Source organism: Salmo salar, chromosome ssa19 (genome assembly GCF_905237065.1).
Source record: "Salmo salar chromosome ssa19, Ssal_v3.1, whole genome shotgun sequence".
NCBI classification, from domain to species: Eukaryota; Metazoa; Chordata; class Actinopteri; order Salmoniformes; family Salmonidae; genus Salmo; species Salmo salar.
Genome location: NC_059460.1, coordinates 28,679,334 through 28,696,601, shown reverse-complemented (window position 1 = coordinate 28,696,601; position 17,268 = coordinate 28,679,334). Strand labels below are relative to the sequence as shown.

The 17,268-nt window shown below is 42.3% G+C and overlaps 2 protein-coding genes across 3 annotated transcripts in view; both read left to right on the top strand.

Annotated features, from left to right (window-relative positions):
* LOC106578703 (tyrosine-protein kinase Yes) overlaps nt 1–11,550 on the top strand; it is a 48,347-nt gene extending 36,797 nt beyond the window's left edge. For both annotated transcript variants that reach the window (XM_014157819.2, XM_014157821.2), the window contains exons 9-13: nt 401–580; nt 1,999–2,075; nt 2,451–2,604; nt 5,863–5,994; nt 9,298–11,550. In XM_014157819.2, coding sequence (XP_014013294.1) covers nt 401–580; nt 1,999–2,075; nt 2,451–2,604; nt 5,863–5,994; nt 9,298–9,506 — 752 coding nt within the window. In that variant the 3' untranslated portion in view covers nt 9,507–11,550. The remainder of the gene's footprint in view (nt 1–400; nt 581–1,998; nt 2,076–2,450; nt 2,605–5,862; nt 5,995–9,297) is intronic.
* A 518-nt stretch (nt 11,551–12,068) lies between these two features.
* On the top strand, nt 12,069–16,906 carry enosf1 (enolase superfamily member 1). The gene is given in 15 exon segments (NM_001140516.1): nt 12,069–12,197; nt 12,346–12,448; nt 12,736–12,851; nt 12,964–13,050; nt 13,390–13,416; nt 13,852–13,924; nt 14,079–14,117; nt 14,328–14,410; nt 15,054–15,176; nt 15,268–15,402; nt 15,668–15,709; nt 15,832–15,961; nt 16,155–16,254; nt 16,389–16,470; nt 16,572–16,906. Coding segments are annotated over 15 exon segments (1,308 nt in total). The 5' UTR covers nt 12,069–12,116; the 3' UTR covers nt 16,659–16,906.
* The last annotated feature ends 362 nt before the right edge of the window (nt 16,907–17,268 follow it).

Genomic DNA, 17,268 nt, shown 5'->3' with positions numbered 1-17,268 from the left:
CATCTGTATGTTTGTATATCCCATATCTGCGTAAAAGTGAAGACTCGCTCTGTCACAGTGGCATCCGCTCCTTCAGGGACTCAAGTCCTTTCTGCTACAGCTCATAACTTCATGTGTGTCCTCTATGTACCCAAATACACCCCGTTTATCACATTGTACCTATGACACACTGTATAACTCTATAAACAGTAGCCATACTGTAATATGTCAGAGTTTAAATCCCAAATGGCACCCTAATCCCTATGTAGTGCACTTTTGACCAGGCTGTATAGGGAATAGGGTGCCATTCGCTGAAAACGACCATTTGTTAACTCCTGTTTACACTATTATCTTTCTGGTACAGTAAGAGGTAGCATCATGACTCAAACATGACTTACTAACATTTTGTAATTCTATTCAGGCACTTGGAATGGCACCACCAAGGTGGCGATTAAGACCCTGAAGCCAGGCACCATGTCCCCCGAGGCCTTCCTCCAGGAGGCCCAGATCATGAAGAAGCTGAGGCACGACAAGCTGGTGCCCCTCTACGCCGTGGTGTCTGAGGAACCCATCTACATCGTCACTGAGTACATGGCCAAAGGTACACATCGTCATATGCACATATAGCAGACGCGTATAAATCACACACACATAGTATTGTACAGACACGCATGTGACATGGAAATCCATCTACATAGTTACAGGGGCAGTAGTCAGAGGGCTTGTTCGACATTGCAGGCGACTGCCGACTGACTAAACTACAAATTACCTTGCATCATAAATAACTACTCTTTATTATTTGTGGATCAGACAGTCAGTCACATTTTACCCAAAATGCTTCACGTCAGCAACAATGTGGAACAAGCCAACAGACATGGTTAGGTAGCAGGTACGCATGTTCATGACACCCACAGATGCAGTGATGTGTGTGACTGGCAGCATGGTTTTGAGATGTAGATCTACGGCTGATTTTAGGTGTGTAATTAAAAAGTTATAGCTAGAGCCTCTCTCCAGAAGGGTCCTTACACACTCACTCACACACACGCCTGGGGGAGGTGATCGGCTGACTGGCTCAGCTGGAGCTTGTTATACATGTGTGATGGAGTTGGAGAACCTGAAATGGAATTTAATACAAAGAAGAGAAAGCATGAGATTTGGACGTTAGTTGTTGCATGTCTCCGAAAGATCTTAGGGCGCAGAACTTGTGAGAAAGTTTGGAATCCGAAGTTTTAGATATTACGCCACAACACACACGTCATCCTATTAGAAGTATCCCGGCCAATTTCCTTAAATCATTTTTTTTTTTTAAATGTTATGGACGTTTTAATTAACGTACCCTACAGATTGAAAGTCCTTGGAAATCCCATGTGGGTTTTGGAGGCCCGGAGCAGAGATGTTTAATTGAAAACTGCAGCAGTTTTGTGGCGAGCTTTCATCTTTCTTGACTGCAATGCGTCTCCCTGTTTATTTTTAATTAGTGATTGAACACTAATGACTTATCCCTGTAAGTGGACTCAGTGACGTGTGTGTGTGTGTGTGTGTGTGTGTGTGTGTGTGTGTGTGTGTGTGTTCTAAATTATATTGCGTTGGTGTGTGTGTAGACTAGCCTAACTCATACAGGGGTGTGTTTATCCCATTGATGTCCCCTGTGACTCTAATCTTGGTTTCCTCTCACACTAAGGAAATGGCAATGTTTGTGCCCTAAATGACACCTTATTCCCTATATAATGTACTAGTGTTGACCAGTCACCAGGGCCCTATAGGGCTGTGGTCAAAAGTAGTGCACTATATAGGTAAATAGGGTGCCATTTGGGACACACCCTAAATGTCATTAAGAGCCATGTACCAAACATAGACACGCTGCTAGCTTCATCAATACCAAGGGAATATTTAAGATGTCGTATTTAAGAAGCCTTAAGTCACTATTTCTGTGGTGTTTTGTTGCCGCACTGTTGGCAACATTTACAGCACTCTCTCTCTGGTACAGTAACTGTCGTGTTGCTGATTTTGTAATTGTAGGAAGCTTGCTGGATTTCCTGAAGGAGGGAGATGGTAAATTCCTCAAGCTTCCCTTGCTGGTGGATATGGCCGCACAGGTAAGTCAAAAGTCAGACTCTCGGTAAACCACCATGTATGATTCCAAGTGTCTCGCCCATCAGTATCTCCACCTAAGGATACGTTTGGCCTCTTTTTGACTGCCAGTAGTACAATAAAAAACGATTTCTTCCTATCTCTATTTCCATCACCAGATTCCTCCCTCTTGTGTGTATCGATGCGTCCCAGATGGCACCCTATTCCATATTTAGTGCAATACTTTTACCCAGGGAAAGTAGTGCACTATATAGGAATTAGGGTGTAATTTAGGACTTAACCTAAGAAAGGCTGCTCCGCTCTGAGTGGGTCACATCAAATATTAACGTGGGCATCAGTGATGAAATGGAGTGTTAAACAATTTTTCTTGTTTTCCTCAGATCGCTGACGGTATGGCTTTCATCGAGAGGATGAACTACATTCACAGGGACCTCCGTGCTGCTAACATCCTGGTCGCGGACAACTTGGTGTGCAAGATCGCCGACTTTGGTCTGGCCAGGCTGATTGAGGACAACGAGTACACGGCTAGGCAAGGTTAGTAGAGCACAGAGTAGGCTTTAGCAGGATACCGTATACCGGGGTATTTGGAAATAGCCACGGGATGTTTCTTCAATACCATCAATATTGGTCAACTATTTATTTGAAGTTTTTTCAGTACATTGTAATATTTGTAGCTATTTTCAAAGTAAATACCTGCGGTCAACTTGTGCAAAGCGTTCTTATTTCACCTGTCACATTATTGTACATTATGAAGCTTACTTAGTTCCCCAGCACAGTTGATCCAGTCACGTGTTTGTTTGTAAATAGCACAACAGGAGAAAGCAGGAGCAGGTGAGTCCAATTGTGTATTGACAGGGGTCGTGTTTTATATTGAAAGTCTTATTTTTTGCTTCAGTAGAGTGATCAGAGACGTGCAACTATAGTTTTCCTTCACAGAAAATACATTAGTGCAACACATTCAACAGAAAGTAGCTTCATTTTCATCAGATGACAACAGAAGTGCAACGCTATTTGGCTGGAAGACACACAACTAAATGAGCTTACAATGAAAAAGCAAATACGATGCATGGCCATCATATTTCTAATGTTTAGGCCTGTCATAGAAAGAATGTAGCCAGCTACATTTCCTAATGTTTTGCTTAAAGTTAATCTTGAAAAGTACCGGAGATAAGTAGCTCCGTATCAGTCAGAGCGTTGTCTGCTAATAGAATGCCCATTAGGGAATTCTCATCCAAGTTTAGAAGTGCAACTTGCGCACAAAATTGTCTGATGCTGAGAAATTACAATAAGAAGCATTTTAGATCTGTGTTTACAAAACATAGCTAGATATTTCTTATGCATTTCATATTTTTTACCTGCGTGAAAACCGCATAATTCTGTGTTAACATGACCCCTAAGTTTAACTTGCTATCTAAGTAAGTGGCTGAATTATTACATTGATGGGGCATCATATTGTGCTAGCGTTTGAGAAGTCAAAGCCTTTTGGTTGAGTTATTTGTACAGCTGCCTCTGCTATCTTGATTTCCTTGCGTTTTTTTCTCCTCTCTGTGCTTGGTGGTCTCCTCCTCCTCCCTCTTCTCCGAGCAGAGCAGGCAGGCCGTTGCCCTAGTGACTCCAGACTCCACACAGACACAGCGTGTAGACATGCTGCTGGAGAGCCAGTACGGCATGCATCAAAACTTTGTTCATTTGCACAATGTCTCTCGTCTCTTGTTCATCACTAAGCTAAGGACTAAACTGGGATTAAACACCTCCCTCTGCAACTGGTTCCTGGGCTTCCTGACGGACCACCCCCAGGTGGTGAGGGTAGGCAACAACATGTCTGCCACACTGATCCTCAACACTGGGGCCCCTCAGGGTTGTGTACTTAGTCCCCTCCTGTACTCCCTGTTCACCCACGACTACATGGCCAAACATGACTCCAACACCATTAAGTTTGCTGCCGACACAACAGTGGTAGGCCTGATCACCGACAACGAGACGGCCTATAGGGAGGGGTCAGAGAACTGGCAGTGTGGTACCAGGACTACAACCTCTCCCTCGATGTGAGCAAGACAAAGGAGCTGATCATGGACTACAGGAAAAGGCGGGCCGAACAGGCCCCCATTAACATCAACGGGACTGTTGTGGAGCGGGCTGAGAGTTTCAAGTTCCTTGGAGCAGGTTTCCATCAAGGATCTCTCTGTACTTTGCTCTGTTTATCTATGCCTCAATCCTGACTTGTCTCCCAGTCCCTGCCTCTGAAAAACCCTCCCACAGCATGATGCTGCCACCACCATGCTTCACCATAGGGATGGTTCCAGGTTTCCTCCAGACGTGACGCTTGGCATTCAGGCCAAAGAGTTCAATCTTGGTTTCATCTGGTCTGAGAGTCTTTAGGTGCCTTTTGGCAAACTCCAAGTGGGCTAATTTTTTTAGCATTCTGGTAATAGATGCACAATGGTCTTTTAAGAAAATAACTCTGGAAATATATATATATATATATATATATATATATATATATATATATATATATATATATATATATATATATATGGGAACAACATTCCCACCTCTTTCATTGTCAATAATAAACATTTATTGATGAAGAATGCTGAAATGCTGTGATTGAATAAAAATTGTTCAGAGATTAAATTACATTTAAATAATTATACTTTCTAACTGGTTTAAGTTGTTTAAGTTCAGACAAGTATTTTTCCATAAAAAAAGGTGTGTGTGTATATATATATATATATATATATATATATATATATATATACTGAACAAAATTATAAACGCACCATGCAACAATTTCACAGAGTTACAGCTCATATAATAAAATCAGTCAATTCAAATGAATTTAAAATATATTTAGGCCCTAATGTATGGATTGATGCCCTCCCAGGCCCACATAGCCCTGGGAGGGCATAGGCCAACCCACTGGTTGGGCCTAGCTCTCCAATCAGAATGAGTTTTTCCTCACAAAGGGGCTTTATTACAGACCGAAATACTCCTCAGTTTCATCTACTGTCGGTGTGATTGGCTCATTAAATGTCATTATTGTAGGGCTCATAAAATGCATTGAATATATTGCTCATCAGGCTCAGGTAGCATCAGGTTTGGATGTTCATGCTGATCAAAGTTCTTTCTAATCAAATCCAGACATATTTATATCCTTTATAATGCTTTAGATTGACACTTCAGGTTTTGGTGGGAAATACCGGGTTACCCGGGAGAAAAGTTATTTATTCTCGGAATGGAACATTTGTATAATAGCGGGAAAATATTCAACCCTATTTCCTACCATGGTAAATTAGGCTAATGGCGAAAAGCAGATGGTCATATTCAATCTGATTAGTTGAGGTGAGTGAACTCTTTCTCAAGCTTCCTGCTGGTTAACCATTTAAGCCCAATGGTTTCAGCAGAGAAACAGGCGTTTGACATTAACACTCCTTTTTCCACTCTTAAACCTTTTGGAATGTGCCTTTTGATTTTTCAACCTGCTGTGATATATTTATAATGTAGGATTCTTTTTCGATCAATTACCTTGCAATCAGATCACACTTCAACCGTTAAAAATTAAGCTATGATCAATTTTGTTACGGAGGTCAATAGTGTAATTGTTATGGCAGACTTGAGTGTGACCTGTAATATCGGTCACTTCTCAGTGGTTATGGTACAGCTGTAAGGTCTCTGATGACCCCTAGTGGAAGTTAATGTTCTGTCTCCTTTCTGTATTTCCCCCTCTTCTTTCTCTGTCTTTCTCCCTTCCCACTCTTCTTTTATCTCGTCCCCTCCTGCTCTGGTTTTTAGGGGCCAAGTTCCCCATCAAGTGGACGGCTCCTGAGGCTGCTCTGTACGGCCGCTTCACCATCAAGTCAGATGGCTGGTCATTCGGCATCTTACTCACCGAACTGGTGACCAAGGGCAGGGTGCCCTATCCAGGTGAGAACACAGACAAAATTAAAAAACATGTTTGCGTCCCACATGGGACCCTTTTCCCTATATAGTGCATTTCCTTTGACTAGAGCTCATAGGGAATGGCCACTATGTAGGAATTAGAATGCCATTTGGGACGCAGACCCATAACAACAATGGCAGTCTGTGAGGCTGTCCATCTGGTTAAGATACTTCAATTGTATGATGCCTGAAGCTGGGAAGCAGATTTCTTGTGTGACTAGGAGGAGTAGTCATAGAAGTAGATGCCAGCGCAATGTAAACAAGGAAGTGACTAATTTGGTTAAAGCTGATCCGTCACAAGTCTTATTGCCTAGACTAGTTAATACTGTCCTAGGAAGTGGGCCAGGGGTGACACTGTCTGATTGCTGTTTTTGTCTCTGTGGGGTAAACACACACACACACAAGCTGGCTAAGATTAGAGGAGACCATCTGGTGGGATCTGATCCGGAGATTGAACACCACTCTTGTTTAGAACCATCTGTCCCAGACTGATCGAGCTCTGGGGAGAGGGAGAGAGAGGCTGGCAGGTGCTCTGAAACACTGACACACAGACACTAACCTTCAGGCCAGGCTTTGGAACCAAAATTATTTTCCAATCGTTTCATTCTGAACAGTACCATTATATATACACTGCTCAAAAAAATAAAGGGAACACTTAAACAACACATCCTAGATCTGAATGAAAGAAATAATCTTATTAAATACTTTTTTCTTTACATAGTTGAATGTGCTGACGACAAAATCACACAAAAATAATCAATGGATATCCAATTTATCAACCCATGGAGGTCTGGATTTGGAGTCACACTCAAAATTAAAGTGGAAAACCACACTACAGGCTGATCCAACTTTGATGTAATGTCCTTAAAACAAGTCAAAATGAGGCTCAGTAGTGTGTGTGGCCTCCACGTGCCTGTATGACCTCCCTACAACGCCTGGGCATGCTCCTGATGAGGTGGCGGATGGTCTCCTGAGGGATCTCCTCCCAGACCTGGACTAAAGCATCCGCCAACTCCTGGACAGCCTGTGGTGCAACGTGGCGTTGGTGGATGGAGCGAGACATGATGTCCCAGATGTGCTCAATTGGATTCAGGTCTGGGGAACAGGCGGTCCATAGCATCAATGCCTTCCTCTTGCAGGAACTGCTGACACACTCCAGCCACATGAGGTCTAGCATTGTCTTGCATTAGGAGGAACGCAGGGCCAACCGCACCAGCATATGGTCTCACAAGGGGTCTGAGGATCTCATCTTGGTACCTAATGGCAGTCAGGCTACCTCTGGCGAGCACATGGAGGGCTGTGCGGCCCCCCCAAAGAAATGCCACCCCACACCATGACTGACCCACCGCCAAACCGGTCATGCTGGAGGATGTTGCAGGCAGCAGAACGTTCTCCACAGCGTCTCCAGACTCTGTCACGTCTGTCACGTGCTCAGTATGAACCTGCTTTCATCTGTGAAGAGCACAGGGCGCCAGTGGTGAATTTGCCCATCTTGGTGTTCTCTGGCAAATGCCAAACGTCCTGCACGGTGTTGGGCTGTAAGCACAACCCCCACCTGTGGACGTCGGGCCCTCATACCACCCTCATGGAGTCTGTTTCTGACCGTTTGAGCAGACACATGCACATTTGTGGCCCACTGGAGGTCATTTTGCAGGGCTCTGGCAGTGCTCCTCCTGCTCCTCCTTGCACAAAGGCGGAGGTAGCGGTCCTGCTGCTGGGTTGTTGCCCTCCTACGGCCTCCTCCACGTCTCCTGATGTATTGGCCTGTCTCCTGGTAGCGCCTCCATGCTCTGGACACTACGCTGACAGACACAGCAAACCTTCTTGCCACAGCTCGCATTGATGTGCAATCCTGGATGAGCTGCACTACCTGAGCCACTTGTGTGGGTTGTAGACTCCGTCTCATGCTACCACTAGAGTGAAAGCACCGCCAGCATTCAAAAGTGACCAAAACATCAGCCAGGAAGCATAGGAACTGAGAAGTGGTCTGTGGTCACTGCCTGCTGAACCACTCCTTTATTGGGGGTGTCTTGCTTATTGCCTATAATTGCCACCTGTTGTCTATTCCATTTGCACAACAGAATGTGAAATGTATAGTCAATCAGTGTTGCTTCCTAAGTGGACAGTTTGATTTCACAGAAGTGTGATTGACTTGGAGTTACATTGTGTTGTTTAAGTGTTCCCTTTATTTTTTTGAGCAGTATATTTTTCCGTTCCACTTTTCCCGACCAGCAAAATTCAATTCTGAACCGGTTTGAACCCCAAACCCTAACCCTTTCTGTTACTTTTTAAACCTCTGAAATCAACCTTTTTATTACATTTAGCTTGACGTTAAATTACTTCACCAATCAGTGCAGATAGAGCAGGTTGCTATGGAGTGTGCATTGTACAGACCATTGTAGGGCGCGAGATGCGACTGAAATTTTGCAGGTGGGGAGAGACGGAGGAAGATGCTTGACTTGAAGCGCTGGGCATCTTGTTGCTATGACATTCATTATCTGAATTAGACCCACAGAATTATACCTACTGGGGGAAAAAAAACATTTTAATCAATTTTAGAATACGTCTGTTACAAAATGTGGAAAAAGTCAAGGGGTCTGAAAAACCTTCCGAAGGTGCTGTATAGCATCCTTAACTAGCATTGAAAAAGTTGATCCATTCTTCTCTAATTAAAAATCTCTCTCCCTAGTTTCTGAATCCCGCTTGTAACATCAGCAGGCTACAGTAGACTATGCTTCGGAAGGGGAGGGGCAGGCAGCCTACACGCTCTGGCAAAGGTTTTCAGCTGGCAGACAGACAGTGGAATAAGTTTCTAAGTGACAGAGGGGTTTGCATAGGTGCTTTGTTGTGTTTTTGTGGGACTAGAAAAAAAATGCCTGTAACATAATATAATGTTATTAACCGGTTCCCATGCTTTTAAAATAATGCTTCTGTTCCAGAACAGTATATATCACTTTCATTACTGATTCTGATTCTGGTCCTTGAAAAATGTCATTGTTTTTGGTTCTGTTCCCTGAACCGATTCCAACCCCTGATTCAGGCCTCCTTTTTATTTATGCTTTTTGAGGGGGAGGGAGGAGGGGGGGTGTAATATAGTCTATTGGAGCGATGTCTCAATGGAATTAGATCACAGACCTAGATTTGTTGTGGATAATCTTGATTTTATTGCGTGACCTAACTGATACGGTTGACTGCAGAGTTAATGTAATGGACACTAAACAGACTGAGCCCCCCCCCCCCCAGCTGTATTATTTATCTCTTTCTTTCCATTTCTCTCACTCCACCCAGGCATGGTGAACAGGGAGGTCCTGGAGCAGGTGGAGCGGGGGTACCGTATGCCCTGCCCCCAGGGTTGTCCAGACTCCCTCCACGAGATGATGAAGCTGTGCTGGAAGAAGGACCCCGATGAGAGGCCCACCTTCGAGTACATCCAGTCCTTCCTGGAGGACTACTTCACAGCCACGGAGCCACAGTACCAGCCTGGGGATAACCTATAGTCAGGCCTGGCCGCAGCGCAGCCCTGGACCCCTTCACCGTGCAAAGTATCCCTCCACCCAGGAGGAACAGACTCTGATACAGCATGGAGATTAAATGCTATGAATAATGTGCTTCAGAAAAGGCAACTGGAAGCTTGGTTATCGAGTTGCACAAACCACTGCTATCCTTGATGATAAAAAGAAATATGCTATTTTTTTTAAATTTTTTTTTACACTAATTTTTACTGATCATTTTGTCTTTTTTTTATTTCAGGTACTACAGGTCTTAGTTTGTATGACTTTACTCCTTTTGTTCCTTTTTTTTTATTCCTCAATTTCCCACATGGTTATAATGATCATGTTCTTTTTCAAAGTGACCAATCATTCTGTTGTTGTTTCTAAAATCTTTGTTGAACTGTGAAAATACCACATGAGAGAGATGGGTAGGGGCCCTTGGAATAAGAGCTCTTCAAAATGGTGGATGAGAGAGAAGGATGTACTGTAAGCGATGAAAATATTGTCAAGTACTGTGGGAATATTTCAGTTAGGATAACTCAGTTCTGTGTTCAGTACATTTCATCAGTTCAACTGGAAATGCTTTTCTTTCTCCTGTGTTTTTCTGAACGATTGACTTGAGTGGCGCGGGTCAGGGACAGTTGCGTGGGTCCGTCTTGTCTGCTCATTTTCTATTTTATTTGTTGATTTTATTCTATGTAAATGAAAGAATAATTCATATCATGGACATGGTTCTAGGTTCATGTGAATCCTTCCCTTCGAGTCCTTCAGTTGGACATTTTTACAACACTAAGGCCATCATGTTGTGTCCCTGACAGACCATTGCTATGCCAAGTTAAATAACCTCTTTAAAGATCACTACAGAGTATTTTCTGCATATGTAGGAGTAAGATGAAGTTGCCCCTAAATGCTGATCTTGGTTAAATTTAGCATTTCCCCTACTAATTGTTATGGAAATGGAAGCTGATCTTAGATCTGTACCTAGGGGAAACTTCATCCCAGAGCAATATATCACTGTGAGATGGGAGAATATTCAGCTCTCTCCTTGCAAAGCCCACAGACCTGTAGATCACTAAGCTACATGCCAATATGTCTCGTCTCTGCACATATCATAGCACTACACAACACAAACTAAATGTTCACCCTCTTAGTTCCAGAATTTGAATTTGTTGATACAACCACCTGATTTGGCCATTACATGCCAGCAATAGCTTCTACACACCTATGTTAAAGAGGACTTGGCATTCTCTTTCACATACATGGAGAAGTCATTCAACAAACGTTCTCTTTTGGATTTTATACTTGACTCATCCTCACGTGTTTCATTTTCAGTTCTAAAAAGGGTTTTAAAAAAGTAACAATTTTGCCTTTATGGGAAAATATTGCCAAAGCACCTGAACTGTTTTATGTTGTCTACATGTGATTTTGTGTGAATGGATTTAATTCAGTCTACAGTTTCAGCCTAGATACAAAGAAGATGAGTTTTTAATTGACATTTTCTTTTTTATAAAGTTGTCATAACCAGTGAGCAGTCAGTTATTTTATTAAGACTGCAACACAGAGGAAGCTAAAAGGTTTTTTTAATGTGTCATGTCACATCAACAGTTGTCATTTTCCTCCTTTGTTTTTCTTTAAACTCATCAATTCAGTGATGCATTTGATTATGCATACTTGCATAGATGGGCAGAACACACATGGTCAGCTGAGGTTTTAAAGAAGGGCTTTGTACAAAGTTGTGAAATCCTAATTTTATAAATAAATTAAAAAAAGGACAGCAAAGACTAGAATGCAAGTCATAAAGTTGGTGGAAAGATAAATATCATTTAGATACTAATCTGTGGAATTTGTACAGTTGGAAAATTAAACATTTTAATGTGTGCTATTGGTTGAACTCGTTAGATTCATCAGTTTCATACAGACAGTTGATATCACGTTTTTTTTTAAAGACAGCTAAGACTAGAACGCAAGTTATAAAGTTGGTGTGGAAGTAATTATGGATGCTAATCTGTGGAATTTGTACAGTTGGAAAATTAAACATTTCAGATTTGAATGTGTGGTATTCTTTGAATTCTTTAGATGCAATCGTTTTATACAGACAACAGGAAGTTGATGTCACAATGTTAATATTATTAATATTATTCGCATGAATTCATTTTTTCCGGTTACATTGACGGAGATCTATTAAACTGACCCAGATTTACCTAGGCTATGGCCCGTCATGTGACCAGCTGTTAAGGGAGGCGGGCCCTGCTGAAATTGAACGGTAATCTGCATTGCACTGTCATATTGTCAACAATGCTACGTTTTTATCAAAACCAATAACTTTTGCATGTGAAAACACCGAATCCTACTCATTACTCCATGCGCGTCACTGTTGCCGTCGGACAGAACGGAGCACCCGGTTCGAGCCTAAGAGGCATCCGGTTCCAAATAGATTGCAATCAACGCCAAACTGATTCACCCGGTTGTAGCCAGTATGATTGCATAAAGTCATGTGAGAATCACACTTTTCCTACGCGGAAAGGCATTTCAACCAATCGCAGTGAGCGTTACTCTATGTTGAGCAAGCGATAGTACACTGGCGGGCTAACTTTCCTGTCAAAAAGTTTGCGCAAAATGCATAAAAAAATTGTAAGGTTGACTGTCAGCGATGTCAGATTTCCAACGTCTTTGGAGCAACATGGTTCAGACGCAATGGTACGTACATCAATGCAATGAATGCTTTCTTGCAGAAGTTGCAGATAAAAGTTATTTCTGCAGCACTTTCTTTATTCATGTCACATTTTCCTCAACCTATGGTAGGCCTAAGGATCATATAGGAAAATATAACTTTTGCTTCTTTCAGCACACCGACCCGGACTACTCTGTCGCCTATGTTGTCATCGAAACTGATCAAGGAATGCATGGATATGGGTTGACTTTTACTGTGGGGAGAGGCACAGAAATTGGTAATATTCTTGATCCAACGTTCACCATTTTAATGTGTTATAGTTGGTGGGCTTTGTTTAGTAGTCTAAATACATGTGTTCCACAGCTACATCTTGTGGTAATATGTGTAAACACAACACAGTCTGGCTTTGTATGCATAGATGCAACCAGAACAAAGGTGCTCCCAGATCTCTAAATGATTATGCATTACTTGCTAGTTGTCCCAATGTGAACCTATCTGCCAGTCTGAGGATAATACTGTGTACTGTCTTCAAATGAGTAACATTTGTCCCTTTAAACTGTGCAGTTGTGTGTGCTGTGGAAGCCCTGTCAGCCCTAGTTGTGGGGAAATCTCTAGAGGAGATTGTGAGTGACTTCCGTGGATTTTACCGTCTCCTCACCAGCGATGGACAGATGCGATGGGTGAGTGTACACAGCCACTCCAACACAAACTACCCTAATCAATCCAAACTGAGTAACTAACCTTCACTGAAAGATGTGTGTAAGCAGCTCTTTTCCCCCGGTCTTGTGCCAGATTGGACCAGAGAAAGGAGTCATTCAGTTGGCCACTGCGGCGGTCCTGAATGCAGTATGGGACCTCTGGGCACGGTCCGAGGGCAAGGTGAGACATTGGAACCCTGTCCCCTATATAGTGTGCTAGTTTTGACCATGGCCCACATTGCCTCCTCAGCAATTGTTGCAGTCTGAACCTTGTAACTGATTTTATTTATTTTTCAAATGAATTGAAAGCAGTAACCCCTCAATGTATTCTGAACATATTATAGGACCAAGAGAATGAACTCAAAATGTTTTTCTTTACATTTTTGGTTGATTTTGGAGATGAGGTTTTCATCAGACAGCGACACTATGGATGTTAGTGGACCAGGCATGCCAAGCAATCTAGCAAGACGTTTCATATGTCGAGATACTGCTGAAATGACTGTTGTCCTTTTGTCAACAGCCACTGTGGAAGCTACTTGTTGAAATGGTAAGTTGCTGATATGGAGAGGTTTTTAACTTTACTCTTGAGTAAAGCATCAAACTTAAAGAAGTTTTATTTGACAATCAAATCTGTATTTTGGATGTAAATGGCATGTTCTAGAAATGTCAAGACAGAAACTTACCCAAACCAGCGATTGACATCCTCGTTCTGTAGTATATGGGCTCGAACAAAAGCTCCAAATGCGTCTTTTTAGAAACGGAAAAGCTCTCAGTATAGCGACGCAGGTCTTTAGATGTGTACATATGAAATTGTTGTACCGAACTTTATCCGCAACGTCATATTCCATTTTTGTGCGACGTTGTAATATGACGTTGCGGATAAAGTTTAGAATGACACTCTGTAATGTGTACATCTTGGAATGTGCTGTAATCAGACACGCTTTAGGATGAAGTAGTGTATGTACTTGTGTTCTTGCCTCAGGACCCCAGAAAGCTCATCTCATGCATTGACTTCAGATATATCACTGATGCCCTTACTGAACAGGAGGCGCTTGGTATGTCTTGCTGAACACTGTCCATAATATGTTCCTCTATTGCCAGAAATGGTCATCTGCACTCTGGTTTAACAGGATCACAAGGTAGTCTACAAAAACCATTATCTTTGCTCTGTGTGTTCTCTCTCTCTCTCTCTCTCGTGCGCTCTCTCAGATATACTTGTGAAAGCTCAGACGGGGAAGCAGCAGAGAGGTAAGCATACTTAAAGGGCCTGAGAGACATTAATGGCTTTGATAAGTGGAGTTTAGTGCATGTAATTGCTCCTCCTTGAACACATAGACATATGAAGTGCTTACGATCTCATAATATACTCCGTACTGCTATTTATAAAAATGTATCTTCCTCTAATCGACTATGCATTTTATTAATGAAGTGTGTTGATGTGAATGTATGACCTCTCAGTGGACCAGATGCTGAAGGAGGGTTATCCTGCCTATACCACCTCCTGTGCCTGGCTAGGATACTCCGACCAGCTGCTGAAACAGGTCTCCTCTCATACACATGCTGTGCATTGGTCCGAGTACCAAATGGCACCTTATTCCCTATGTAGGGCACTACGTTTTACCATGCCCCATAGGGAAACAGTATATACAGTGTGGTCTTAAATTGACACCCTTAATAAAGATGAGCAATAATTACTGTATTAAATAATTAAAATACTGAGCTATATTGAATGCAAAAAAAGTGGATTGTTTTCTATACTAATACAATTTCTCAGTTTAACAAGTGATACTTTTTTTCTTCTCAAAGATAGGGGTCAAAATTGACACCCCTGAATACTATTATGAATAAAGGAGTCAAAAGTGTAATGACTACATCAAGCATATGCAGTTCGTTTTGGCTGTTTCAGATTATTTTATGCCCAATAGAAATTAATGGTAAATTGTGTGTCACTTATTTTAAATAAGAATATAATGTTTCTAAACACATCTACATTAATGTGGATGCTACTATGATTACGTATAATCCTGAATGATGAGTGAAAAAGTTAGAGGGTCAAAGATCATACCCCCAAGACATGCTAACCTCCCTTGGTAATGGTGAGAGGTTAGCATATTTCGGAGCAATGGGTGTCAATCATTTCGGACCCCACTGTATGGCAGTCTGTATATCTCTATCTTCCTATAGTTGTGCACCGATGCACTAAATGATGGATGGACCAAGTTCAAAGTGAAGGTGGGGGCTGACCTAGAGGATGACATTCGCCGGTGCAGTCTCATACGGCAGATGATTGGACCCCACAACACACTGGTAAATCTGTAATGCCGTTGGATTCAGTAAACCTCCTCATGCACAGGATTGGATCAAATCATTCTGCAGCCAATTGTCTTCTCTGTTTCAGATGATTGATGCCAACCAAAGGTGGGACGTAGGCGAGGCCATAACCTGGGCGACCAGGCTGGCTGAGTACAAACCCCTGTGGATCGAAGAGCCCACCTCCCCTGACGATATCCTGGGACATGCTGCCATCTCCAAGGTGATGAAGGAAGGATCTGAGGCCTGGGCTCTTTCTCAATTTCTTTATGATTCCTCACATCCTTTTCAGCTGTATTAGAGAAGGTCCCAGGTCCCTCCCCTTGGACCTTTTTCTCCGATGTGTTTTGAGGAGTCAAGGAGATGGGATGTGAGAAATTGAAGAAGCACAAATTGAGAAACAGTCATGGATTCAGAATACAAGGTTATTCTCCAAGCCTTGATGCTTGTTTCTGCTTAAGTTTCACATTTCTGTTCTGCCATTGCAGGCCTTGGCTCCGCTTGGCATTGGCGTGGCCACAGGAGAACAGGTTAGGACTCACTGTGTCAGTGTTACTGACTCATTGTGGTGTTCAGTGTTTTACACTAGCGGTATCAGTATTTAGTCAGTTTAACTGATATGTGATAGATGTTGTTCTTGTGGCCCCTCCAGTGCCATAATAGAGTGATGTTCAAGCAGTTCCTTCAGGCGTCAGCGTTGCAGTTTGTCCAGATTGACAGCTGTAGACTGGGCAGTGTCAACGAGAACCTAGCCGTGCTGCTCATGGCCCACAAATTCAAGGGTAAGACATCAGCGGTCATATTCATAAAGCATCTCACAATAGGAGTGCTAATCTAGGATCAGTTTTGCCTTGTAGATAAGATTGTACGGATGGGTGGACTTGATCCTAGATCAGCAGATGCTTGATGAGTATGAGCCCAGCTGTGTGTCTCTGTGCCGGTGCTGTGTGTTTATCTTTTAATCTATTTCCCCAGTGCCTGTGTGTCCTCATGCTGGAGGTGTTGGACTGTGTGAGCTGGTTCAGCACCTGATTCTCTTTGACTACATCTCTGTGTCTGCCAGTCTTGACAACCGGTGAGTGGACATCCCAGCCCGTCATTCTAAACCATTCAATCTACAATTACATAATATAATTATTTCATTTGGTTATAACTGTGTAATTATTTGAGCTGTGGTCAGGTGCTGAAATAAAATCTGTTCTTTCTCAGGATGTGTGAATTTGTGGACCACCTCCATCAGCACTTCAGAAGTCCTGTTGTGATTCAGAACGCCCACTACATGCCTCCCAAGGTATGGTTTAATCAAAATGATCTGGTGTTGTGGTCATTCATTTAAATTCTGTGGATCTTTTAATTCTTGCCCATTGTTTCTGTTGGTCATTGTTCCATCAGGATCCAGGCTACTCCTGTGAGATGTTGGAGTCGTCAGTGCAGACACACCAGTACCCTCAGGGGCAAGTGTGGAAGAACCTCCAGTGACGGTACGGTGTCGTGGAGGAAGCCGAGCAGTTAAAGTAGATTTTTCAACCAAACACAGAAGGTTGCCCGACAATGATATTCTTAACCAAATACATTAATTTTTCAATGGTTGCTTATCATTGCACAAGATGAAATTATTTCACTTTTGTATGTTTCTAACAGGGATGTTTGTGCCAATAATCAAGCTTTAACTAAATGTATACATTCTTTATTTACCAAATTCCTGTGATTAAAAACCATAAAATACACAATTGAATCTAAAAAGGCAACAGGTAGACACTGTACTGTACCAGAATATTTCAATCAAAAGGAAAACCTCCACCCAGATATTACACTGAACAAAAATATAAACACAACATTTAAAGTGTTGGTTTCATGAGCTGAAATAAAAGATCCCAGAAATGTTCCATATGCCCCCCAAAAAATTGTTTTGTGCACAATTTTTTTTTTACATCCCTTTTACTGAGCATTTCTCCTTTGCCAAGATAATCCATACACCTGACAGGTGTGGCATATCAAGAAGCTGATAAAACAGCATGATCATTACACAGGTGCAGCTTGTGCTGTGGACAAATGGCCACTAAAATGTGCACTTGTCACAATGCCACAG